This window comes from Rutilus rutilus, assembly GCF_951802725.1.
Source record: "Rutilus rutilus genome assembly, chromosome: 7".
NCBI lineage: Eukaryota > Metazoa > Chordata > Actinopteri > Cypriniformes > Leuciscidae > Rutilus > Rutilus rutilus.
Genome location: NC_140221.1, coordinates 8,373,140 through 8,397,251, shown reverse-complemented (window position 1 = coordinate 8,397,251; position 24,112 = coordinate 8,373,140). Strand labels below are relative to the sequence as shown.

The 24,112-nt window shown below is 38.5% G+C and overlaps 1 protein-coding gene across 1 annotated transcript in view; it reads left to right on the top strand.

The window, feature by feature from the left end:
* Window positions 1-110: 110 nt before the first annotated feature.
* Window positions 111-24,112, top strand: part of vps37d (VPS37D subunit of ESCRT-I) — a 41,370-nt gene continuing 17,368 nt past the window's right edge. The window contains exons 1-2 of the mRNA XM_084413755.1: window positions 111-438; window positions 17,111-17,282. Of these exons, the coding sequence (XP_084269881.1) occupies window positions 271-438; window positions 17,111-17,282 (340 nt within the window). The 5' untranslated portion in view covers window positions 111-270. The remainder of the gene's footprint in view (window positions 439-17,110; window positions 17,283-24,112) is intronic.

Genomic DNA, 24,112 nt, shown 5'->3' with positions numbered 1-24,112 from the left:
GTTTATTTTTTTGTATGAAGAATCGTATTATGCTATCTCTGCAGAATGTAGCTGATGTTGTACAGTCTGTATGGCGTTGTAACTGCTGCGGCGCAGCGCCTCCTCGCGGTGGAATGCGGAACTGGATGAATCTGTAAACGTGTGCTATACTCTCAGCGCATTGTCTTCGCTAACAGTCCGTGGTGCTCCTTCATGCCGACGAGAGCTTCTCCAGCACCACTCCCGTGTTCGCGTACATTTGGCGCCGAGCGTGAGCAAAATGGAAGTTAAATGGCTGGCAAACGGAGTTGTTTAGTGCGCCTCACGGGGACAAGAATGTCCCAGACAAGGGACGTGAACTCTTACCCAGATGGGTACAGGGTCCTCAGTAGCAGTGAACTACGGGAGCTCCTTCAAGATGAAGAAAAAATTAATCAGGTCGTGCGACTCAGTGAAAAGGTATTTCTTCGTTTCACACACTCATTTTAGAGCTTTAACAGACTGTTTCTTTGCACGTTTGTCATTTTTCTCTCTGAACAATTGATGTACATTTTACCAAAACTGTGCGGCAGATTATTCCATTCATCTCCAGTCGAGTGATTTGTGTAGCATGTTATATGCATTACACGCCATCGTAATCACATACATTCATCCTGTACTGTATACAGCACTGCAGACCATTGCACTGCAGCCGAGCTACAAAGACTCATATACTTGATCAAATAAATCTTTTGTAGCCTACAGACAATTTTTTTTTTCTTTGTAAATGGTCAATGTTAAAGTTTTTACATTAAAAGTAAATAACGAATTTAAGTAATATGCTGCTCAACATATTTCATTTTCCGTTGTAGTTTTGCAACTAAACTGTTGACAAAATGCGTATTTTTTACACACTTGGAATAAAAGCCAGTTTTTCATACGCAGATCTAAAGATTTTGATGAGTCAATCGCATCATTAATGTATTAAATATTTTACGCATTATGTACAGTGACTGCTCAACTGTATATTTCACTGTTGTGTACATCAACATAACAGAAACGCTACACAAAGTTGCAGATTATTAAATTAGTGTTGTTGCAGTGTTCATGTTGTTGCAATTTTCTTTTCCCAATGAACACGTTTTTTTTTTCTTAATAGATGTTATGGAATATTTTACTTAGTTGAAGCTTCAGGCTAATCTGAAAGCTTCTTTCTAAAATCTCAAATTAATATTTCATGTCCATTTATTTATATATTAATGTATAGATTGTGTACACCCCCCCCCCCCCCCACCCCCCCCCCCCCCCCCCTCCTCATCTTTCATATATGACAGTCACAATAATGACCAACTGATAGTACAATATCTCTTACATATTGCATTTTAAGCATGGCATATATCTTGCATTGTAAATGTAATGCAATCAGTGTTCGATAGACATTATAAACACATCTGAAATGCATTTTTTTTTTTTTTTTTGTATGGTTGTATATATTTTCTGGCTCGCCTTGTTTAGGCTATAGCCGATTTCTCTCTTAGATTATCATGTATTGAGACATAGCAAGGTTATTTGAGAGCTCTTAAGGTGCATAATTCATTTTCAGCTTAGAAAATCGTTTCTCATTTAGGACTGATCTGGTGTCACTGTAGACTGGGATATATGACATCTGAGACTTAGATTGCTGTAGTCTGATACCAGATCGCTGCATGCCTGCAGGAAGCCTGAGCATGTTGTTTGAAATTTAAGGACAAATATGTTTTTACTAGGTCATAAATACAATCTTAGTCTTCATAAAATATGATACACATCAATTAAGGGGTTTGGCTCCTGATTTCATGCTAAACCTGTATTACTTTATTTTAAATGTGAAACGCAACAGGAGATGTCCTGGCTATGAATGTGGACTGAGGTTGTCAAGCTGAAAAAAATGATAAAAATGACCATGGTACAATGCAAGTCTACAGAGGAGAAACAGACCAAAATTTAAGTTAGTATTCTTAAATCTCATGCTTGCACGTTTAAACTTCGCGTCACGATTTTTTACAAGACAAGTGAGAGCCAATGAAACAGTCACTGTTTTCAAATACTGTATATGAAATTTAAAGAAAACGTTTTTTTAACAGAAAGCTAAATGGCTTTAGATGACTTGGAATATGGCATGACATTTATGGTTATGGTTATTTTCCTGTACTTTTTGGTCATTTATGGAGCTTTAGATCCTCCATTCGCTTTCATTGTGTGTAAAAGAGCAGGCGGCACATTCTGCTAAATTTCTCTTTTCATGTTTCACAAAAGAAAGAAAATATCATACAGGTCTGGAACAACACGAATAATGACGTAATTAGTGTTAGTATTTATTAATATTTTGAATTAGCTTTTTATATTTTCAGTTTTCATTTTAATTTTATTTAAGTTTATGTATTTTTTGTTTTTAAATGTTTTTTATTTTTATTCTTAAAAAAAAAAAATATATATATATATTATGTAGCTTTAATTGTTTTTTTATTTAAGTTTCAATTAGTGATTTAATATTTCAAATTCAACTTATTCCAGTTAGTTACTAAAATATAAGATTTTTTTTAATTTAGGTTTTTTTTCCGTCTAATATACTACGTGTGTGTGTGTGTGTGTGTGTATATATATATATATAGGCCCTATGTAATTTCAGCATTATTTCAATTACCAAAAATAGTTTAGTGTTAGTTAACAATAACAACCCAGGACGGAAATCTTTTTTTTTTTTTTTTGACTATCATTTGAACTGATCAGTCTTGCCACATTAGAGAAGATACTGAACATGTGTTTGTAACATCAGCACCATGTGGTAAAGATAAGAATTATACCAACACAAACAACTGCAAATATACATGCAGACTCCAGTGCTCTACATCTTATGGATTGATGGCCTTTATTGATATCCGCGCACTAGAGATATGCTATAGGGTCGTCGAGGTCAAACACCAAACGACTTGTGATCGGTGAGGTCCATCACTATTCCCATCACAAACAGGTCAATTCATTAACACACCGAGGTCTCCAAGGGCAACCGCAATGAAGGGGTCACAATGGTCTAGTGCTCTAGATACAGTCATTGCTCTTGTATGCATGAGTGTCACTCTCTAACAAGAGATTGTGGTGGTTTTACTAAATGGAAAAGGCTCTGTAATACCAGGCTGTGCTCTTTCCTATGAATAGCAATGAGACGGCCTTTATGGTTAACTTTATGTGCTCATTAGACTCCTTGAATTCATCAGCAACAGCAGCTCTTTGGTCATTCATGGTTTATTGACCAAGCTGAACTATATTGGACTAAACAGATGGTCTTAATGTATTGTGCTTACGCTGCATGCTCAATGTGTACAGCCATCATTAATCATATAGATTCTTACCTTTGCTGTTTTGTATTGCTTTCATGTTGAAAACATCTCAAGCTTGAATGTTAAATCTCATTGGCTCAACCAATACTGTGAGTTTAAGGCAAGGTCATCATCTGTTTGTCGACCAGTAGCAGACAGGACAAATGTAAAATCTGCTTGTGATTTAATAATAGATTAGAAAAATAATATATTTTTTAATAGTAATATATATTTTTTGCATTGCTTAAATATTTTAACACTTTTAATACAAATTTTATAAAAACAAATCACACAAGTTAAGTTGCTACATACACTACCATTCATAAGTTTGGGGTCGGTACAGTTGTTTTAAAGAAATTAATACTTTTATTCAGCAAGGATGCATTAAATTGATCAAAAGTAGGGTTGCAAAATTCTGGGAATTTTCAAAGATGGAAACTTTACATGGGAATTAATGGGAATTTAAGGGAATTAACAGGAATTGATGGGAATAAACGGGAATAAACTGGGAATTTTCAAAGTTGAGGGTTGGCTCTTCATAGGGAACTTAAATATAGTTGAGGAAAGTATATTTGAGCATAATCTTGACTAAAACAAACAGATGCCATTCAAATACACTTGAATATCCATGCCATTCCTCAATCACATTCACACAGCACACTGCTTACTGCATGGCTATTGAGACCACACCCCCTACTGGCACTGTGCATGCCTCCATCACATGTACAGAAGCCCAAAGCACAAGACTATTGAAGGCACACATTTGAGCCTGTGGACTAAACAAAGTGAAGTAAGTTTTGATGATATTATGGGGAAATATATTTATTAAATGTTTAAATTGCAAATATCACATACAAATGTATTCATCTAGTAGATAGCAAGCTGCTAAGTTAGATGCTAAATAAGCTAGCATAACTTTATTTACCACATAAGTAGGGCTGGGTGATATGACGATATATATTGTTACCGTGGAAGAAAATGTCAACCGTAATAGATTTTTTTATTCCGTGTATACCGCGACATGTAAATAAGTAGGCGTGGTTAACTCACGTGCAGCGTGCGTGAGACTGAGACACTGATATTTGTCAAAGAAACATGAAGAATGACCAAGAGGATCCACAAAAGGAATTACGTTTTCAAAATTAACGTGATATTTTCGGGGGGGGGAAGGTGCAGAAGTCAACTAGAGCAGTGCAGCACACTGAAAGTTTAGAGAGACGCACATGCTCGCAACGGGGCTTACTTGACAACAAGTTCATATATCAATATTCTAACGAATAGAAATAACCTTAAATAATGTATCTATCCGTCTCGTATGTGTACAGTTACTTTCAGAGTGGACGCGCAAGCGGTTGCCGTGGTAATGAATATTTCCAAAATTCCCCAGCTTAACTTCCCATGGAAATTTACCGGAAATTTTCCGCCCCTTTGCAACCCTAATCAAAAGTGACAGTAAAGAGATTTATAGAGCTACAGTTCTGCATTCCAAATAAATGCTGTTCTTTTGAACTAGAGAATACTCATAGAATACTGAAAATTATCACGGTTTCCACAAACATATTAGCCGCACTGCTAATCATTAATAATAATAATAAATGCTTCTTGAGCACCAAATCAGCATATTAGAATGATTTCTGAAGGATCACGTGACACTGAAGACTGGATTAATGATTTGCCACCAGAAATAAATTACATTTTAAAATAAATAACTGAAAATAAATACATGTTACAATATTAATGTTTTAATGTATTTTAGACCAACTTGGTGAGCAACTTTATTTGTGAATGAATTGTTCGTTTGATTCTGATCTTTTCACTGTTAGTTTGGTTCTCGAGTTCATGATACTTTTTATGAGGCTTTTGTGTCCTTAAAGTCGAAAAAGTTACAGCCCCCAATCGCCCCATTCCTCAAAAGTTTTCTTTTTGTGTTTACTGGAAGAAAGACAGTCATACGGGTTTATAATTACACAAGTAAATAATGACAGAAGCTTCATTTTTTTAAATGTCTAATGAACTATTCCTGTAAGGTATTTTTCAGTTTGTAGCTGCAGGCATTTGATTTGTCATATTTGTTTTATGACCATTGTATCACCCAGCCCACATGGTCTCCAGAGGTCTTGCATCTGCACAGTGTATAAACAGAAACACAGGCAGCTGCAAGCGGAAATGGATAGTCTGTGTCAATTCCTGTTTAGGGAAAACGCTCTCTGGATGTCTGGGAATATTACTTTTGCATTTAACAGCAAGAGAGTGAGGAAATGGGCAAACTAAGATCAGAGATGCTGGAGAAATTCTGGCCTTCTTTTGGAGAGGGGGGGCCGAACACCCTGCTGTGCCCTCCGTCTTCAGAATGTGCATTATCCGACCACAAGTGTGAAAGACGCACATTAGCAGGGGCTGGACTTGGACAGTTATTGGCTCTGGGTGACTTATGACGCATGCTGCAGACTCAGCAGTATGGAATACTAACCAGAGAAGGAAAGAGCTCCTAGTCACTAAAAGATAGATCATAGGTCTTTGAAATGTGAAAGAGCATGTGTCTTAGCTGTCTGAGCCACATCCTTGCTAAGATACCGTAAGCCACATCCTTTGCTGGAGTTGCAAATGCTCAGATTAATATGATATAATCTAGGTGACAAACTGCATTAAGTTCAAAAGAGATGCTCTGGCGGATTTATTAGCTCTGTGTCAAAACCTAGTGAGCTGCCTACCTAGTGCAAAACCAAGTTATTTCAGAATAAACTAGGTGCACATCACCTTAACTTAAATGAAAATTAGAAATGTTGTTTTTGGCAACTAACTGAAATAAGTGCAAGTTAAAGTACTACAATTGCTAAGACTAAAATTGTAATAAAATAAATGTAAGCCAAATAGCTGTATTTAAAGCTGCAGTCGGCAAGATTTGTTTGATCATATTCACTGAAACCGACACTAAAACATAAATCAGACGGTTTTAGAAAAAAAAACGCACTTCTACCTCCACCTAGAGCCTGTTATTTGTTTTGCAAAAATCCACCGCTCTCTGTTCTTCTGGTCCAATCAGCGCAGGGCTGTGTGAGATCTGACTGTCAATCACAGTTTGTGCACACGCCACAGATCCCCCCTCGCGCACATTACAATATCACATTCGCAGGTGTGTTGGATTGTACGAAGCGTGATGGCGGAGAGAAAATCTACTAACAAGCTTCCAATTCCTCTATGGGTATGGCTATCTATGGGTAGATTAGCCAGGGCAGCCTACCTCCTAGTACTCCATGGTGTTGATCGATGCTGAAGAGACGGACGCGTTCACAGAAAATCTGGTGCACACACACTGACGAACACGACCTCGATGGGAGGGTGCTCGGTGGTAGTGGGAGTTTGAATGTAAACATTCAAAATTTTGGCTAAGTCCCCTCAATCTGCCAGACTTGCCGACTGCAGCTTTAATAAAAGCGCATTCAAAATATTTATAAATACTATAATAGTATATAAATAATACTGAAATAACACTGTTCTATCTATTATTTATATTAATGGGCCCCTCCCCCAATGCCACCTGCAACTGACAATCCTGGGCTGCATCCGAAATCGCATACTTCCCTACTATATAGACGAATGTACTCTTAAAAGGGTAGTAAAAAAATTACCAGATGACCTACTTCTTCCAGCGAGATTCTGAAGTGTGCATACGATTTACTATCCCGTTAAGCCACAGGAGAGGATTTGTAAATGACAGTAGCTGCGTTTCCATTACCCTTCAAATTGCACAAATTGAAATTGCGTGTTGAAAACACGTCAATTTCACAAAAACTCCCATATATCGCAAAAAAAATTGTACTCCTGCATGAGGTGGTTTTTCAGGCAATTCGAAAAAGGAATATTTCGCAAAACTTTCATGGAAACAGTTGTGTGAAGCTAGTGAAGCTACGCAACTGACGCTGGTAGGTCACATGATAATGACATCATGGTGAATGTAGTAAATCCAGATTACCTTCATACTATACACAATCATAATATATAGAACATACTTTTTCAGTTGTCGTGAAGTATTTACTTATTCATAATAATTACCTACTCAAGAGAGTATGCGATTTCGAACGCAGCCATGGTTCTTGTCTGCGATCTAAGTATAGCCTTTTTGCTGTAAAAAGGACAAACCCTTTAGCCTGACAAGCCAGACCCACATCAAGATGTTGGGTCTGGGAACACACCATCGGCAGGGCTCAATCCGAGGGGCGGGATAAACAGTTGTCTTTCAAATTCGCTCTGCACGCAATAGGATAGCGCTACAACCAACCAGAGCGTTTTCCCACCAGCGGAGCTAGTTGATCGATTAAACTTTTGCCGTATCCGATCGGCAAAACTCAGAACACATCTTCCTTTTTTAAGAATGACTTCAGTGCCGTTCTTTGTTCTTTTCTTAAAGAAAAGCTTAATTCCAAGTCTTCCAGAGTCGCGACCAAAGCCGATTCGAAAGACCCATCTTCTTTGTTTTCAAGTAGCAGGGAATTCATGCGGAACCGTCGCAACTCTGCCGTCATTATGCTAAGCCCGCCCACCGAATCTATACACAATGTGATTGGCCTGACTAGAGTTTGGTTTTTCAAGCTCGCAGGCCAGCGGAGAGTTGCTAGACGACCCTGGCTGCAAATTGCATTTTCTGCCGCTAGGGTGCGTCTAGATTTCTAAGCTACAAACTCTTCGATATGTCTTGAGATATTTCCTATTGAAATAAGAAGTTTGACAACACTAGAAATAAAACTGCACTCATCAAGCAATTTCAAGGGTACCTTAAAGTGTGACCAAAAAAATAAGAGTTAGAAGCTGCTATTGTCCTATTTTGTTTTATAATTTTTTTAGCAAATCACAAGAAAACAGACATGTCACCTAAACATTAACAGTTATGCATATTTAGCACAGCATGCTTTGGGATATGTTTTTCTTATTTAGAATACAAGATAAATATTCATACTTTTGCCTCCATGTGTAGTTAAAAAAGATGGCATGAATACTGAGTCCCGCTGAGCAGTCATAATTGTTAAGCAGAGCATCAGAGTGAGTGTAATTTCTGGGTGTTAAATGCAAACAGATTAGGTTTGCAGGAGAGATAAGAAATTCTGCCAAAGCCTCGCTTTGGATCATGAATGCACTGTAGGAAAATCTGTGACAACCCATATCCAATTCATTACCCAAATCCTTTATCGTCTTGTCAAGAACCCCAAAATGGCTCTGCAAGAATTTAAACGATCCTTCACTGATCATATATCCTCATTTAGTGGTCGACAACATCTGTATCATCTTTAAATAGATTCCGAAACTTTAAGTGACTCTTTGGAAAGATAGTGTTCTCTTTGTTTGCTGTGAAACCATGGAAATGCTTGTCTGGTTGGAGTGGGCTGGAGTAATGTGAAACAGTTAATGAGAGCTGAGAGCTTGTAGTCTTCCTCTGCTTGGTCCTGTCATGAAACAAGTAACATCTATCATGTTTTAGTTTGTGGTGTAAATTGCACCACATGATTTTCCCAAGTAGTACAGGTTCCTGGATCTACATCCATTATCAAACAATCATAGCTTTAACTCTATTCCTAATCTTAAACACAAGCAACTCCTAAATCCAAAGACAAATGGTAGGAAACTCTACACTAGGCAGACATGAATACTTGGCCACCACATTGCATTCGAGTGGTCCCGTTGTACATACTTACTGTGCATTCTTGCATAGCGGTAGCAGAGTTCAGTATTCGAAGGGCCAATATAGTTGTAGTAGTTTATCTGAAAAAGAACTGACCATAGAAAAGACACACACTAATGGCGCCTCAGAATGCTAAGAATACAATTCATACATACGTGGTGTTGACACATTTTGGAATGCAAATTTGCATAGCTAGATGATTCACAGGCCTGTTTCAGGCCTAACCGAGGAGGTCTATAACACCTGGTTTGAGGCATCCATTAGAATTCCCATTCCTCTCAATGGCAGTTGTATAGCTAATTATTCATGACAATGATGAAACTTCACTAGTGAGTCTAAGGGCCCTATTTTAACGAGCGCATGGTCTAAAGCGCAGGGCACAAGTGCACTTAGGGTGTGTCCGAATCCACTTTTGCTAGTTTAACGACAGGAAAAATGGTCGGCTCGCCCAGGGCATGGTCTAAAAGGGTTGTCTCTATTCTCTAAATGAGTAATGGGTGTGTTTTGGGCGTAACGTGCAAAAAAACAATCAGAGTGTAATTTCCCCTTCCCTTCCCGAGGTTAAAGTGCGCGAGCAGACCATCTACGGGACAAGCCGGATTCCACCATATCTTTATGTACACAATATTAATCTTTTACATTGTAATCCTTTTATTTTTATTTGGCATGTCTATGTGCTGCTGCGCGTCCCTGTGTGACAGAGTGAGTGCGTTGTGGACCCGCCTATAGGCGCACATTACTAACGCGCTCTTTAAATAACAAACAAAATACTGTGCCATTGACTTTAGACCAGGTTTTTGTTGGTCAATGGTGCAGTCTGTTTCTGTTGCCTCAAAATAGCAACCCACCAACAATGCGCCTGAACGCACCTCGTTTTCAGACCAGCACACCCATGGGTGCACAAATGGGCGCAAATGCATTTGCTATTTAAACAACTTGGCTCATGACGTGAAAATGATAACTGCGTCGGGCTGAAACTTGCAAAAAACAGTTACGTCTTGCTTGGCACTGCACCGGAAGTTTGGTAGGGCCCTAAGGTTCTTTTCACACCAGGCTTGTATGCAGCATTTGTTTCAGATCCTGTTTTTCTCCTTTATTTGGGTTAATTTAGGCATATATGAACACTGCAATTGCACACTCTGAGTCGGACAGAAACAATTGGCCAATTGTAATGAACGGAAATGGTATCATTTGAATTGTAGCGATTCCGATTCTGTTTATAGATTCCGATTGTTATCATTTCCCAGTTTTGATTCCAAGTTACAAAAGTTATTCAGTCAAGATCAGTGAATGATTTTAGTTCTTTAAATAACATTAATGTCAGACGGCAGCAAGTTTATTAGGCTGCTGTCACTTTAATACCTAATGCACAAATCCAATGTAGTCATAGACAAGCGATTTCTTTCTCAACTGTTTACATTCACTTAAGACAAAACCGACTGTGTTTATGAGGATATTTTGAGACCATTTTGTGTGTACTGGTCTGTTCAAGTGCAAGAAAATACGAAAGAGAACTCAATTATTTTTGAGAATATTTTGAGACAGTTGTGTGTGTATTGGTCCGTTCAAGCTCAAGAAAATGCAAGAGACAACTTAATTCATTATTTGCACTCTATATGAGCGGAGACTTGATTTGGATTGTGTGTGCAGCAAAGAAAACAGTGCATAATGGTCAAATTGAGCTCTCATTCCTGTCTTTTTGTGCTTGAATAGTTTACAATCACATTAAAATATGCACACAGGAATCGATAAGCAAAATCTATATTTTAAGTTTCCAATTCCTGACCTGAAGTATCTGATTCTGGAATTGGAATTGATTTTCGATTCCCAACCCTACTCTGGAGTGCTTTGGTTGTGGTGAGAAAGCAATGCCCAATGGACGAACAAATGGAAAATGTGTCTGATTCTTTTGGACAGGACATTGCAGCAAACCAAAGAGTGCCTGTTTACCTTAAATTGTCGTGTAATTGCAATTCTCTAAAAAAGTTGCAGGAATACTGTTCCGATGAAGCCTTGATTCCCATTCTCTTGTCAATCAATCTTGATGGTTGACACTATTAGCAGAATCCTGGAACATAAAGAGGTGCACTCTGGCCACTGAGAGAACAGTTTTATTCACATGTGACTTGCATAAAAATTGAACAATGTTGAACAAAAGCAAAACGAATCAAGAATAAAATGCAACATTGTAACCATTTAAATCCCTGTTTCGGAACCAAGCAAACGATCTACAGGTCTGAAAATGCCCTTAGTGACTATCCAAGTGCATTTAATGCTTTTAAGTAAGAATTGGCACTGTTAAATATCTAATATAATTGAATATATTTACTTAAAATAAAAAAATTATTTTGTCAAAATACACTATACATTTTTAATTGGCAATCCATCGAGAAAATTTGTGTACTAGCAAGGCCTAATGGTGCGAAAACCAACACTTGACACAAAAACTTGACACTTTGGACCAAACTCTAAATCTTAGGCCTAAACTTTGCACTCACCCCTAAAAAATGGAAGGATGTCAAACTAGGACAGCATAGACATCTCATGTGTTTGCATTTTACTATTCACGGCTCAGTTCGTCATGCAGAACTGATGCGTGTAATTTGCAATCACTTAGCATTATGTGATCAAAAAACTGCTTGGCATTTTCCATCTTCAATTTGATGAGGGATTAGTTCTGAATATTTACATTGCTTATACTGTATATAATAATCCTTTAATTAGAAAATGATTATCTGCTCGTTCTGTGCTCTACCATTCTGGAGAAGTTGTCTCTAAAGAGAAACATTAAACCATCACCCACTCTCTTGAGGTGTTGATGGAACGTCCCCGTGTAAATAGCAATTATGTCGATAGTTGAACCAAGCAATTGACCTTAAAAATTTGAAGTTAAAATTATCGAACAAAAAGAACCTCACATAACCTTAACCATGTTCTGATCACGTATGCTCTTTTGAGTTATTCTAAGCAGCTCAAGTATTCCAGTTTCATCGTCTTCAGAAGATAGATGTGCCACCAGTGGGAATATCACCACCATGTTTGAGGGTCTCACACAGCATTAAGTAGGAAGGCAAAATTCTCGTATTCGTTGAGCGAATGAATCATTAATCCTCTTATATGCTTGACTAAGCACACTCAGTCTTCATAATGTTCCCCAAGTTTTGAAATGCATAAAACCGGCAGTTAATATTCATTGCAGCTACAGGAGAAGAAAAATGAAGTTCTGTTATGACCCAAACCCTCACTTACAGTGAAAGTAGGGGTCTGTGGTTTTGACTGATGTCTGGGCCTTTGCGAATGCTTTCCATGAGGACATTGGTTTGGACTTGTCTCTCCTTTTCCCTCTATGGTTAGAGAGTGGTCTTGGGCCATGTCATGCAGGACGGTCAGAGCGAATAATGGTGCTTTTTTTTAAAGGACATGTGGACAGAGTTGTCCAGCAGCCATTCCAAACGGATTATTTCATCATGGAACCTTGTTTTATTGTAATTATGCAAGACGTGGTAGACTAAGGCGGTTGCTTAATCGAGCATTGTCTCCACTGGCGCTCCAGGCTGTCGCCTTTTCAATGGCAAATCACTGAAAGAATGCTTAGTCGCTTTCATCTGGAAATCGTCAACTTGCTTTTACAGAAATATTGTTGAATGTCAATATTTAGTGGCGTTCAGAAAGAATTAAATTGTGGTGAGTGAGGTCTTTACCTTCGAGAGGTTTTCTCGGAGGTAAATCAATACCTCGATCAGTTTTGGAATTGATTTCAGTTAAAATATCATTTTTTCTTGTATGAAAAAAAAAACTTATCTCTCAGCTACTGCTATAACCTTCTAACTTGGTGGCCCAAACTATGCATTTCTATTGAATTTATTTAACAGATATAATAATGGACACAACCAAAAATGAAGAGTTTAAAGTAAGCTTTCAATTGCCTTTTGAGTAAAACAGTTATATCAAAATGTATCACTGTAAGTAATTCCATATTAATTCCAAGTATTCCATAACCGCTTTGACAGATTCAATAAGTTAATTTAATGAAGGATCCACCAGTCTGATTAAAACGGTCAATCTCCTAAGTTTGTGAGTGTTTTTGAATAATTGAATGACTCATTTGTTTTTTAATCGAACTGCACTGGTTGTGCAGTGTGTTTTTTACTCACTAAATTAACCGGTTCAAAAGAGTACATGAATTGGACTACTTTGACTATCTATGCTATATGTTTTTAATTACTAAAGAACCAATTCATAAGAATCATTTGTTCATCAATCGGACCACATTGGGTATACTGTATGATTTTATTCACTAAAAAGAACCAGTTCATTTAAGAGTCAATTGTTCATGAATTGGACCACAATGGTAATGCTGTATGTTTTTATTATTAATTTTATTTTTATATGATTTAATTCTTAAATTTCTATTCTTAGATTCTTTGGGGGCAGTCATGGCCTAAAGGTTATAGAGTCAGACTGGTAACCCAAAGTTCGTTGGTTCGATTCTCAGTACCGGCAGGAAATAAACCCCCATTCGCTCCCCGGGCGCCACAGAAAAAATAGCTGCCCCCTCCGGGTGTGTGTGTGTGTGTCTACGCTTTGCAGTGTGTGTGTGTGTGTTCACTTCTCACTACTCCAAATGTGTGTGCACTAACTTAGATAGGTTAGAATGCAGAGGACAAATTCTGAGTATGGGTTACCATACTTGGCCTTCACATGTCACTCTTACTTTTTTACATTTCACTTTAAAAAAAGAACCAGTTCTAAGAGTTATTTGATTAATTGATATGGAAATTGTTCAAATGAAGATTATGATTAATTGGAGTTTTTTTACTCAGCCAAAATGTTCAATGTCTTTGTTCACACACGGATATGGGCCCTTGCCCAAGCCGTTCCCAGATCTCGCTGTTCTCATGAAACATAAGGAGCTTTTCTCTACAAATCAAACATATTAGCTAAAGTCTTCAGTCCCATTAGTAAAAAGCTGGAGGCTATTATTTTCTCTTTCTTAGATTTCCTTCAATCTTTCTTGAACACGTTCATGGTTTCTGTGCCTGGCATATTAAGCTAACCTCATATGACCCCTGAGGATTTGATGTATTGAGTTGCATTTTTCACACTCACTCTGTACGGCTCATAATTCCTGAATAAAATTGTGAGTTCTCTGTGTTCTTGCATTCCTGACTTCTGTGGTTTGACCTTGATGGCCATCTTGAATGAGGAGCTGCATTCTTAACGGCCTTATACAGGATTACATTGAAATTAAGGTTCATCTGCTCCAAATGAGTAAAAAACACCACAATTGTGGAACGTGCTTCTTCAGTAGCTATGTAAAAATAAAAATCTTTATTATTCACAGTTATTTTTGCGGCTGAACTTAGTGCATACGCATTTGTTGGAGTTTCCCTTTCAGATGCAAAATTAATGGGAGGAGAGTATTTAAATGAATCACACAAGGTGATTTACTAAGGTTGGTGTTAATCAATTTACTGGTATTTGCACCATTAAGGAACGGCCAAAAAAAGCATGTCTTAAACCAGACGCTAATTTGCGCTGCTCTTGGTAGATTGCATTGGTCTTTATGGAAATGTTCCGGCTGCATCTGCGGTCTTTCATTTGCGTGTTGTCAGTAGATGACTTGCTGAACTTTCCACTCCCATCTGTGCTTTTTTGGAATTGCGCTCTCACGCTAATTTGCCCTGTTTAGTCAATCTGACCCTGACTAAGCACAATGTGATAAATACCAAAAGAAAGAAAAGCTTTCTCCTCCAGCTATAAGCTCTTGTAAATGATGAAACCATGACAAGCAACAGGACATGTTGTCCTAGGGAACATTATAGTAACATGCCAAAACTTGTTGTGTGTTAAAAACATGTTAAATTATACTAGCAACACATGCTAACAATGCCTACAAAACACTTGTTAAGAAATACTAACTATTAAGGTATTCACATTAGATTTAGAGATTAAATTTCACAAAAAAGTACATTGTTTCTTCAGTGTAGCGGTGTATAAAGCACAGCTCACATAGAACTCACTTTCAAACCAAGCAGCTTTCTGTTGGTCAGTGTGGTGAATTCATGTGACTAACCGGAAAATTAGCTCTCACTTAAAACTTCTAATTGCACGTGTTCCGATTGGAATGACAGCCTTTAAATTTCGTTTGTTAAATTTCGCTGAGCAATGAAAAATGTGACCACACCATAGACTGTAAAAAAATATGGACGTAGTGTCCGTGACGTCACCCGTAGGTTTCTGAAGACCGTTTTTGAAGCCTAAAGTGGGCGTGGCCGACCGTCGCCATCTTGGTAACGCATCACTCCCGGATTTATTTATTTTTACAGTCAGGCAATGAGCTGAGGTAACGTGACGGCTAACAGACAGCAGACAAACGGCTAATGATGACTAATGACCACAGCAGCGGGAATCCACCTATCACTCAAAAGTGGACAACCTTAATTATGCAGAAATTTTAAGGCTTAATATAATTTAAACTGATGAGTTATAAAAAAATTCACCCCCCTCACAGTTGTCATGAAGGGCAAAATTACCTGTATAGACCAAAGCCACATAGAGAACCAGGCTGTAAACACGTTTTTTTCTGCTGTAAAATTTGGCATTTTAACATGGGGGAGATACAGATTCGACTCACTTTTGACACCAGCCTCAAGCGGCCAGTCAACGAATTGCAGTTTAACTCACTTCCGTGTTGGTTTCAAGAGAGAGACGGGGAGGTTGCCGCTTGGACCACACCTAAAGATGCAGTATGTAATATTGACAGTTAACAGTTGAAATGGGTACTGCAGTCCAAATTCAAAATACTGGAGACAGTTGTTTCCCCCGCCCCCTCCTCCTCAGACTCGACTCTCGCATGGGTTGCCAGATTGAGGACACGCAACAGGAGCGAGCGCAATTGACAATGGAAGGCAAGAAGACTTACACACTTGTAAGTTGATGAGTTGATTTATCCGCGTTTTAAGATGTTCTAATATGCTAAGATTTATAGATGGAGGCTTAGGTCTGGTAGAATCTGCATTCTCTGACCCAGTTCGTTTGCTGGCTTCCATGGCTGCAAATAAGCTGTTTTCCTCCAACCCCAGATGTCGAAATACTATTGGGTAAATTAGCAGTGGGCGGGATCACACAGACCAAAACAAAAACAGATATTCCAACATGGAACGCACATTTCGAAGTAAAATAACTGTCTGTAGCATTCAGCATCATTTTTCAGATGAACAAATATGTGAACTTGGCATGTTTCCTAAATTTCTGCAAACATAATATGGTATTTTTATGCTTTAGTAGTCAAAAATTACATACAGCACCTTTAAGAAACATGGTAGCGATGCCTAAAAACATGTGGTCTGATGTGCTTTCTTAGGGATCTTTGTAATATTAGTGCTCAGTCTCTCAGATCTGATTGGTCTGAAAAGGTTTATTAGGAATTGAACTGGTTTGATAAGGTTTCTTGGGGTCTAATGAGGTCAAATGGGGTCTGAAGTGGACTAATATGGCCTGTCTAAGAGGTCTTCATCTGACCTTCTTTCTGCTTTTCTCTTACAATAAAACAATCAAACCTCAATACTTTTAAAACTATTTCATACTTTTAGGCCATGCTTTGTCAAGTCATCAAACTTTACTAAACTTTACCTTTTCTAGTTTCTAGTAATATTTTAACCACTTAATGTTGACTTTATAATATCACATTTGCTATTTGTGCACACAAAATATAAATGTACAGTACATATGTAGCTGCCTTTATAATTTTGGAAGCAGGTCCCTTATCACATTTGGGGGTCCTTGGCATCAAAAAGCTGAAAGCAACTGGCTTGCTTGATCCGCCACCTGATACAGTGGGTACAGCAGTTAAGCTGGAAAGCTAGTACTTGGTGACCTTCTGTGATTTAAGCTCTTGTCAGTGTGAACTCCCTTCAAGATCGAATACACAAGAAATAGACTTTGATGTACAGTAGTAGACATGTTTAATGGTTTGTCCCTGTGATACTCATAACTGAATAACACATCTTGGTCTTTCTTTAGGTTGTAGAATCGATTTATTCGTGTTTTTAGATGGTATTTGTAAAGATGCAGTATTTGTTGTTCCAGTGAGTGACGAATAACTAAGATTTGTGTTCAGTTCCAGGAACTCGAGCTGGACAGGGAAACCTTGTTAGTAACCAATCGGAGTCTTGCAGAAGACAGCCTTTCAAATCGCCCTCATCTTCAAAACGGCAAGCTGCGATTGGCTGCAAAGTACGAGGAGCTGGCAAAGCTGACCACTGCCTGCAGGGAAAAGCAAAGCCGACTTGGTGAGTAAAAGTTTAGGGTTTTAACTTGTGTGAAAGTGATGCTGTGAAATTACACCAAGCGTTCCTCATTTTCCTCATGGTTCAATACACATTGGATGTGTCGCTTCTCATGAGTGGGTGATAAATCCGTATCGATATTTATCAGAATTCTTTTTTTTTTTTTGAAATATTGATAAACCAAAATAAAAGTTTTGGTTCGGAAATGTACTACTCTTGTATAAAACAATAGTATGTTGTATATAAATTGTAAACTCTACACATTAAAACATGGATGAAAATATCTTGGTTGTATGATATTATTTAATAATAATGATAATAAATATCATCATACATTGATTTATTATCAATAATAATTAAAATAATATAATACCAATATATTTTTAATCTATGTTTTAATTTATACAGTATGCAAAAAATATTTTTGTTGTAAATTGTTTTATTTTAATTTGAACATATATTTTTAATGTTAAGTTTGATTCAATTGTTATATTTTTATGAATTCATTTTTATTAGACACCTTTTTCTAATGATATATTTATATTAAATCCATATTTAATATATGGGGGGGGGGGGGGGGGGCAAGTTTTGTTTACATTCATTCTTAAGATATAACAAACATGCTAAATCCTCTTCCTTCCACATTAATGTTATGAAATGAATATTACGATATATCTAATTATATGAGAATATTGCGATGATAATATATTGCCCTGCCCTAGCCATGTTATATAATAGTACCGATCTTCTAATATGATGAGCGTGGAGTGATTACAGAACTGCTCCAGTCACATACTCTGGCCCATCCTGCTTTTTTTATGCTGTCTATCTGGTTAGGCTTTGTTTAAAATGTGAGCTCAACCCAAATGTGTCCGGACAGAACGCATTTCAGGGAAAAAGTATTCTGTGCTCCTCCCCAGATTAAAGCAATGTTACATACATTCATTTAAGCTTGTTGCTAATCTGATGACTGATACCTGATGATACACCAGCTGTTGACTAAGTAGTTTAAGAATAGCATCGGGACACTGCTGTCGTGTGCTTCTGGTGGTTATATATTTTAATATCACCAGGCAACATTGTTCCATAATAACACACCCTGACATCCGGAGCTCCTCACTTATTCAAGGCGAGAATGGTTGACAATGGTTGACCTATGCCTGGATCCGTCCAGCTGCAATATCCCCAGCGCTGGAGCGGCGTTACCTTCCATCGCACCTTCACCAGGGTGGAGTGTAGCGGTCAGGTCCCATAGGGGTGGTCTGGGGCCACAAGTTCCCCACCTGGCTTTCCCACCTCTTTTCAACACCAGCCAGGAATAACTGCCCTCATCTGGACCAGACGTACTTAAGGTGCTCAGGTTTCACTTCCCAAACAGTTCCTCGTGGGTTCACTGGGACTTGTTTTCCTTTTTCTCTCAGCGTGGCCAGAATAAGAGAAATATTATTGTGTTCTTCTTTGGTCTTCCTCTCTTGGCTGAACGCTCAGCATGATAGTTTCTCACGCCCCATCTTTTTTATTGGCCCGCTGACATCGCATGTCGATTATCAGCTTGTACAACAGAGCGCTTGTGGGTTAGAAATCATCGTTTATTATTGTTTTCTTTATTATTTTAGGCTTCAGAGTTCATAACGATACTCGGTCAGGATTTGAGTGTTGACTCTTTCCGATGGTTAAATAGTCACGGTGTTCTGAATGTTTATTAAACTAAGGAGAATTCATTTGAAAAGAATAACTTAGACTTTAGTTTAACTTCAGTTTGGAAAAACAAACAAAAACATGTTTATAGTAAGGCACTTACAATAGAAGACTGTTGGGCAATTTAAACTCAGTAATGTCGGTATGCAAAGACCAGAATTAATCAGCAAAAATGTGTGTGATTGGAGTTCTGAGAAGTTGCCTATCTCTGCCTTTTGAGGTTTGACTACTTTTCTGGGTGGATGAACTTTTGGTTACTGTAATTCCTGTGGGAAAAAATTTGTTCTAGGTAAACAGTGCTTCATGGATAGTTATGTAACATACCTTCCAGTTTTACTTTAGCAGATATCATGCAAAAGTGAAAGTTTGCTGGGTTTACAGGGCCATGACTTAAAAATAGATCATTCTTTTGTGGTGTGCCAGTGAAAATTATTGCAGGGAAAGCAACTGGTTATCAGGGGGAAAAAAATGATTGTTGTGAAACTGTGCTTCATCATCATTTGGTGAATAAATGAAATTGTGCGTGGAACGTGATTTAAAACAGGCAGCTTGCAGCTGGAAAATAGCTTTGAGCTTTGTGAATAAGATCTATAATATAAAACTATTTTAAATAGGCTACAATTGAGCCATGTTTTTGCTCTAAAAGAATAACAATGAATTAAACTGAATGAGTATAAAACTTGTTGGAGCTCAATTTAAGTGTATTTAGCGTCTTGGAATGTGGGTGGTTAGTGAAATTCGACACAAAGTGGCGCAAATATTTAGTTAATTTGCTTCTCTGTGTGTTTAGGCCAAGTCAAACAACAAGTATCTGTTGTGATGTTTGCAAGGGAAACTGCTTAAATGAAGTAGCCCAGCTGGGACCTCAAAGGAAGACGTTGGAACTCTGGAAGTCTTGCTCTGGAAATGTTGCTCCGCCGCCACTCTTGGCCTGTTTGGTGTTTTCACCCTCGCAACCTGCTGTGTGCATAAATGATTTAGGCATGTGGTGGCTTTACAGACTACGAGATTAGGCTTTTCCTTCTTTGTGCATTAATTCATGTACGGTGAGGTTGTATATTTCCGCTGTAGCCCACAACATCAACCCACCCACTGTACTTTTGGGCCTGCATTCCAGCCCTTTGACCAAAGAAGCCGATATGAATTATTTGTTTGACTTTTTTTGGACCCTCCTCACCATTGTGCAGCCTAACTAGTGATGCAAATCCATATGAAAGGGCTTTTGTTTGAGACCCCACCTCCAGCGCCTTTCAAAGAAAAGGCAGAGATTCATATGATAGTCAGAACGTCTCAACCTGCCGAACCCACCCCTTCACCCGAGAGCCCGGGCAGCGTCTGGGAACCGAAGTCTTGAGAGAGATTGATGAAAAAAGTTGCCGGAGTGAAATGCCAGCAGGAAATTGAACTGTCGTGAGCGGGCAGAAAAGAGGAGGAGACGGTGGGGTTCCTTCGGTGTCCGACAGAGCAACAAAAGATCAGCGGAGATATCTGCTAGTCCGCTTACACGCTCTGACAGAGCTTGTACAGGAAATTCCCATCTCCATGGCCACATGGGCAACGGTCCACTCGAGAAACGCTGTTTCACAGGACCTTTTTTTCTTCGCCCTTGCAGCTGCCGGCCAGTGACGGAAGGAGGGTGGAATGTTCACCTTCCTGTCACCATGAAGTGCACATGTACCAGTGCCTCCAGCTGCAGCCGGATGGGTGGGAGAGACTGTTCCCCCCAACAGCAAACATCTGATTCTCATTTCGTTAGAGCCAAAAGCAAGAATGAAAAAACCTTGGATTGCTCCATCAGCTGAGGCCGAAGTTGTGGCTCAGAGGGTTGCGAGTTATTGCGTAATGCGCTGTGGCAGCGACAGACGTTAGGAGCAGAATTTGGCTCTGGAAGGTGCACTACTAGTTTCTTGATATGAATTCAGTGTAGCTTGATGATACAAGTCCCGGCGCTACCGTGTTGGGCAGTTTTGTTCCCACTCAGATTTTCCCATTTGTTTCTAATGCTTTCGGCATTTTTGCTTCTAATCCTTCTGTTCCCCCTCACATGTGGTCAATGGCACATTCTTGACCTGTACATTTTCTGGAGGGTGACACGGCGCTGGTATACGACACACTATCCATCCTGCTTCAAAAGCAAAGAGCACCATGAGTGCCCTTTTGTTGTTAACCTAGCGTAACGACACTGCTTACCCGAGGCCCGAACTGATGACCTTTTACAAACACTACAACCCCGTCATTGACCTCTCAACACATACGCACAGAACTCTCACCAAACTGGTTGTCAACCGCTCCACCCTTTACAAAAGAAAAACCCTCCAGAGGGGGGTTAGCCGTAATTGCGAGTGAGAAAAGGGCATATTTGTCTCAAAGTGCCTGTAAATCACAGGGCCAAGAGGCATGTTGGGGGAGCCGAAGAGGCTGGGGAACGTTGTAAGAGCGCATAGTTCTTACTGATGGAGGAGTTGGTAATTAACAGGATGTGAAGTCGCTCTGGCCGTCTCTCAGTGTTTGAATGCAGGGGGCAGTTATCAAAGCTGGATTAGGTCCATTGAGCTACCACACACATGAGGCCTTAATCACTCAGTGGGGAAAGGGGCCTCTTTTGAAATCAATCTCCTGAGAATCCAACCCAAACTGGGAACTCCATGCCAAAAGCCCTTAGAAAAAATAAACTTGATACATTATGTTGACATTTCTGTTTGACTCTTTCACATTGGCTTAAGCTCAGTGACATTGAATAGGAGGAAAACTAAATGCACTGGCTGAATATTAGGGAAATACCTAAATATTTTCTTAACAAATCTGACTAATAAGCATAAACTGTAATATGGTAGATTGTTTGCTCCCCTTTAAAAAAAAAAGGTGCAATGGTAATACCTTGATATACTAGGTATTAGACAGTATTTCTTAATGGTCCATTTTTGTAATACTGTATCTAATACCTGTTGCATCAGTTTTAGCATGGTGATATAGTAAAAGCTATGATTTGAAAGACATGTTTACTATATGGATGACCTATACAGGACAGCTATTCAAATGTGTTATAATGTCTGTCTTGTTTAGCAGAAGGACGGTAATTAATGAACGTGTGTAATATAATAATGCATTAATATACTGTGCGTCATGCCTTTAGCGGTGTCGTGTCACACTTCCGTTCAAAAGTTTCTGGTCAGTAAAACTTTTTTAATGCTTCTGAAGGAAGTCTCTTATGCTCACCAACTCTTTTCTATTTTAATGTATTTTAAAAATATAATTTATTCCTTTGATGGCATATTTTTGTTAAAACTGTGATACAGGATTCTTTGATGAATAACAGTTCAAAAGAGCAGCAATTACATTTAGAGTTAGAGACTTTTATATAAAGTGACTTACAAATGAATACAGATTATATTTATTTGAAATTGAGTTTTTGTAACAATGATCAAAAGTGACAGCAAACAATTTAATGTGTCCTTGCTGAATAAAAGTATTCATTTTTTAAAAGAAAATCTTACTGAACCCAAACTTTTGACCAGTAGTGTATATAATGATAGATATAAAATGTTAAATATATTTTAGATGTTCCAAATCTCGACTACAATGAACCATGATACATGTTCAAAAAACATAATGCAGTAGTACTTCTTTGTTAGTGTCTATTTTTGTCGAGTCATTAGTGGTCATACAAGATTGCTGAAAGACATTTAGTGATGTTGAGTCTGTTTTGAGTGCGTTGCCATTTTTTTTTTCTTTTTTTTTGGAAGAAAACATGTGTTGACCTATCTGTCAAGCATTTAATTAGCCAGAAAGGTCTCCTCAGGCACCTGTATCCCTGTGTTTGGGCTTGCGTGGCGTCCTCACATTGTCTGTTTTGACCCGAGGAAAACCTGAACAAAAGGCCTCCACAAGTACATTCTTCAGAAGGGCGCTGGTGTACTTTCCCCTCTGATTCTACATCAGAAGTGACACTTGAACAGAATTTTGCTGTGCAGAAGCAGTTTGATCAAGGAGAAGTGTGAAAATTTACAATTTACTCCACCTCATGTTGTTCCAAACCACTATGACTTTCTCCTGAATCGGTGAATAATGACTTGGAATATAGTGCATGAGTCATATGGACTGCTTTTATGATTCATTTTGATGCCTGTCATGCAGAGTTTTTTTTTTTGTGTGTTTTACAACAAACTGATTGATACAGATTTGGTTGAACTAGCCTTTTAGAGGATGTGATGTGCAGGTTTTCGCGTGCAAACCCAACGGGGCACATACGCCGTCTGAAGTTCTTCCTTTCATTCTGATGACAGGAAAGCAGCCGGTGGTATTTATCTGTAAAGACCACAAAAGAACACCCACCGTTCTGTTATTTTGACAGGAAGTGAGGGAGTGTGTGCGCACACGCTTGCAGAGAAGAGAGCGTTTCAACTTTCCCTGTGTATATGCTCACACATTTATCAAGCCTATTAGAATTAGTTGTGCCAAGAATCCCATTAAACGAAGCCAATGTGAACTAAACTGTGTGGAATAAATTTCAGATAATCAATTATTCCAAACAGTTGTCACTCTTGTACTTGTATACCGTTCATCATTGTGGCAGTACACAGCATTATTCATAGAGAGAAAAGGTGAGTTATAGAAAGTGAAAATATTCTTGAATGAATGAATGATGTGATGACACAGCAGCATTAGCTTGCGCCACCAACAAAAAGTGTTGCGTTTCAAGGTTGCTTTACACTGTCAGAAGTCCTTGTGTAAATAGCACTTTCCTTCCGTGCATAGTAATGAGTCCAATCCATTGACATGTGACTTGGGTTGACAGGGTGTGTAGCGCTGAAAAATGTACTGGTCCACTGAGTCTTGCATGCTAAGTCCTTTTCACTGCTCAAGACTTGGAGAATCTGTTTTCTCATTTTTCATTTATCCTCAATTAATCATTCACGAGCTCGAGCTAATATCTCGTGCTTAGAGGCATGCTCATGCATATTTTACTGACACAATAATTAGGATACTCACCTAGCTAGATCAAAATAATTAGGTTTCAATTCACTTCAAAAGGCTTTATTGGCATGGCAAAAAATATTATTTATTGGAACAAAAAAAGTAGGTTATTAACTGATTGTGAGCAAGTAAAATCAGGTAAATTTACATCCACTGGAAGC